Source organism: Chrysochloris asiatica, unplaced genomic scaffold (genome assembly GCF_000296735.1).
Source record: "Chrysochloris asiatica unplaced genomic scaffold, ChrAsi1.0 scaffold00020, whole genome shotgun sequence".
In the NCBI taxonomy this organism is placed as follows: domain Eukaryota; kingdom Metazoa; phylum Chordata; class Mammalia; order Afrosoricida; family Chrysochloridae; genus Chrysochloris; species Chrysochloris asiatica.
In genome coordinates this window covers 4,716,579-4,720,412 of record NW_006408538.1, presented here as the reverse complement: position 1 = coordinate 4,720,412, position 3,834 = coordinate 4,716,579, and the positions used below count along the sequence as shown (strand labels likewise).

The 3,834-nt window shown below is 55.7% G+C and overlaps 1 protein-coding gene across 1 annotated transcript; it reads left to right on the top strand.

Moving 5' to 3' along the window:
• Positions 1 to 409: 409 nt before the first annotated feature.
• EGR2 (early growth response 2) lies at positions 410 to 3,461 on the top strand. The gene is made up of 2 exons (XM_006835808.1): positions 410 to 705; positions 2,010 to 3,461. The coding sequence occupies exons 1-2, from the start codon at positions 537 to 539 to the stop codon at positions 3,260 to 3,262; spliced, it is 1,422 nt and encodes a 473-aa protein (XP_006835871.1). The 5' UTR covers positions 410 to 536; the 3' UTR covers positions 3,263 to 3,461.
• The last annotated feature ends 373 nt before the right edge of the window (positions 3,462 to 3,834 follow it).

The window sequence follows — 3,834 nt, the reverse complement described above, 5'->3', positions numbered from 1 at the left end:
ACCGCGAGACAGGAGCCTGGCGGAGCCCGCCTGCCAAGCCCGTATGCCAATCGGCCATGTGACGGCAAAAGCTGCCTGGCCCAGCCCTGTTCCTCAGTCCATATATGGGCAGCGACGTCACGGGTATTCAAGACCTGCCCATAAATACTTAGAGCAAGACTTTCCGTCTTACTGAGAGAGCAGCAATTGATTAATAGCTCGGCGAGGGGACACAGTGACTGTTATAATAACACTACACCAGAAACTCCTGGCTTTCCAACAGCCGGAACACAGACAGGAGTCGGCGGCAAATAGCCATTTTTCCTTTTATTTTAAACAAACAAACAAACACCAAAAATAACTTATTTGCTAGGTTTTTTGTTTTATTTTGTTTTTTCTGTTGAATTTAAATTTTTTTTCCCTTCTTCTGGGTGGCTGTTTTTAAGTGTGGAGGGCAAAAGGAGATACCAAACCAGGCTCAGTTCAACTCTCCAAAACGGCTTCTCTGACACTCCAGGTAGCGAGGGAGTTGGGTCTCCAGGTTGTGCGAGGAGCAAATGATGACCGCCAAGGCAGTAGACAAAATTCCAGTAACTCTCAGTGGTTTTGTGCACCAGCTGTCTGACAACATCTATCCGGTGGAGGACCTTGCCGCCACGTCGGTGACCATCTTCCCTAATGCCGAACTGGGAGGCCCTTTTGACCAGATGAACGGAGTGGCTGGAGGTAAGCCTCGTGCCCCACTTTGCGGACGAGGAATCGAGGAGCTCGCAGGTGGTGGGTGGAGTACTTTGTGTATTTGGGTTTTGGAAGAGAGGGTTGAGCACGAGGTGGACCCAGTTAATAGAGCCAGCTCGAAAGATCGAAAGGGGATGCACGAAAAACCCGCGGGGCGCAGGGACCGGGGCCCCGGCGGATGCGCTAGGTGGCCAGCCAGCCAGTCAGGCGCGCTAAACGCAGGGTTATGGGTGGAAAAGGCACCGCACTACTGGGCTTTGGGACTTAAGCGAGTCCCTCGGCCGGAATCACTTTTCCTGGGTTGGGGCAAAGTCACGGGGAAAGTTCGGGGCTCTGGAGAGGAGGGCAGTGTGTTTGGAGAACTGAGTAGTAGTGCAAAGCCGATTTGGGGGCAGTCTCTGAGCGTGCGCCCTCACCTGTGCACCGCCGGTGAAGTTGAGGGGATTAGCGAATGGTGGCTGCGGCCGGGAAAAGCCAGGGGAAGGTGGAGGAGGGCGGACGGCAGCGGGAAGCAGCCCCCGGGTTGCTGAGGGAGGCCCGCGGGGGCACAGGCGCCGCGGGTTTCCTTGGCGATGCTGGGGAAAGTCTTCTGCAGCCCCCGCGCCTTCCTCAAAGCCCCGACACTAGCCTTGGGCTGGGGCGGGGACACGCGGGTGGCGTTCTATACTAGGAAGGTTGGGAGGGAAGGGAAACCTATAGATCCGGCCCCCGCAGCCGGGTCTCTGGCCAACAGCCATCAGTTGATGCACAGAGGGTGAGGAAGGGAGGGAAGCCACAGAAAATGGGGAGCAGCCGGGAAATCACCAACCTCGTTTGCAGGGTTTCCCTCTCATGCTGGCACCTTCGCCGCACTGGCTAGGATCAGTCAGTTCTTTAGGTGGTGTCTGTCTAGAAGCACCAATCATAGGACACCTCAGGCAAAAAGAAAGGGAATGAAGTTCCAGGCATATGGGGAATTTTTAATATTGTTGCTATTATTGGGTGTTTTTAATGGGGACTAGAGCTACAGATGGCTCTGTGTGTGTGTGTGTGTGTAGGGGAAGCTCATTCTGCTTTCCTGGAGGTAGTTATTGAGTTCCAAACTGTCACTAGCTGTCACAGTGGGATATTGGGCTAGCAGCCTCCTCTTATCTGCCTCAAGAATTCCCTTTCCCACCTGTTGAACTCTGCCCTATCTCTGCAGTGCTGGGGCTCTGGGCCTTGGGAAGGGACCCTTGTGGAAGGCAGTATGAAGGAAGTTGTTGGCTAGTATTCTCATTTGTCCACCTCCATTCTGCCTTTTTCCTCCCCAGATGGCATGCTCAACATTGACATGACTGGAGAGAAGAGGTCCTTGGATCTCCCATATCCCAGCAGCTTTGCTCCCGTCTCTGCACCTAGAAACCAAACCTTCACTTACATGGGCAAGTTCTCCATTGACCCCCAGTACTCTGGCACCAGCTGTTACCCAGAAGGTATCATCAACATCGTGAGTGCAGGTATCCTGCAAGGGGTCACCTCCCCTGCTTCAACCACAGCCTCGTCCAGCGTCACCTCTGCCTCTCCCAACCCACTGGCCACGGGACCCCTGGGTGTGTGTACCATGTCTCAGAACCAGCCCGACCTGGACCACCTCTACTCGCCTCCACCACCGCCGCCTCCGTATTCTGGCTGTGCCGGAGATCTGTACCAGGACCCCTCGGCCTTCCTGTCAGCAGCCACCACCTCTGCCTCCTCCTCTTCTCTGGCCTACCCTCCACCTCCTTCCTACCCATCCCCCAAACCAGCCACGGACCCGGGGCTCTTCCCCATGATCCCAGACTACCCTGGATTTTTCCCACCTCAGTGCCAGAGAGACCTACATGGTGCAGCTGGCCCAGACCGAAAGCCCTTTCCCTGTCCCCTTGATTCTCTTCGAGTCCCCCCTCCACTTACCCCACTCTCCACCATCCGCAACTTTACCCTGGGGGGTCCTAGTGCTGGGGCCACAGGGCCAGTGGGCACTGGAGGCAGTGAGGGACCCCGGCTGGCTGGAAGCAGCTCAGCAGCAGTGGCTGCGTCTGCCTATAACCCACACCACCTGCCACTTCGACCCATTCTGAGGCCTCGCAAGTACCCAAACAGGCCCAGCAAGACCCCAGTGCATGAGAGGCCCTACCCATGCCCAGCAGAAGGATGTGACCGAAGATTCTCCCGCTCCGACGAGCTGACACGGCACATCCGAATTCACACTGGCCACAAACCCTTCCAATGTCGGATTTGCATGCGCAACTTCAGTCGGAGTGACCACCTCACCACCCACATCCGCACTCACACTGGCGAGAAGCCCTTTGCCTGTGACTACTGTGGCCGAAAGTTTGCCCGGAGTGATGAGAGGAAGCGCCACACCAAGATCCACCTGAGACAGAAGGAGCGGAAGAGCAGTGCCCCATCCTCCTCAGTGCAGGCTTCATCCACGGCCTGTGCTGGGGGCACACAGGCCGGGGGAGCTCTGTGCAGCAGTAACAGTGGCACTATTGCTGGGGGGCCACTCGCCCCTTGCTCGTCTCGGACCAGGACACCTTGAGATGAGACTCAGGTGGACACAGCAGTTCCATGAGGCCCCGCAGGCCCTTCATTCACGCCAGTCCATGACAAACACTACCACCCTTTCTTGCCCCTCCCTCCTTCCACTGGGCAAGGGACCTTGGTGGAGCCCAGCGCTGCTCCACCTTCTACCTTAAAGCAGGTCCCTCTTAATACTTGGCCCCTTTAGTCTCTGGTAGCTGAGTTGACTATCACTCAAGGCAGAGGAGAGGCTAGGAAAGGGGTTGGGTGAGTTGCCTGGCCTAGATGGCTGCAGTCTGTCTAACCCTGCTGAAAAGGGTTGTTTGACTAGGTTTTGCTCCCCGATCACTTTACTTTGACCCATTACAGGTTTTTTGACACTGGGAGTCAAAGTTGTTCTGGGGTTTTTTTAAATACAGGTTGGGAGATGCTGGTCCTGGAAAGTGGGAACAGCAGAAAAGAAGCAAAGCTGATGTGCACTTTATGGCTTGGGATGGATTTGGGGATGCCGAACCTTACTGGAAGCAGGGCCTTTGAGCTGAATGCTCTGGCCGTAGAGCAGTGAATGAAAGCTTGTCTAGTCGTCTCAAC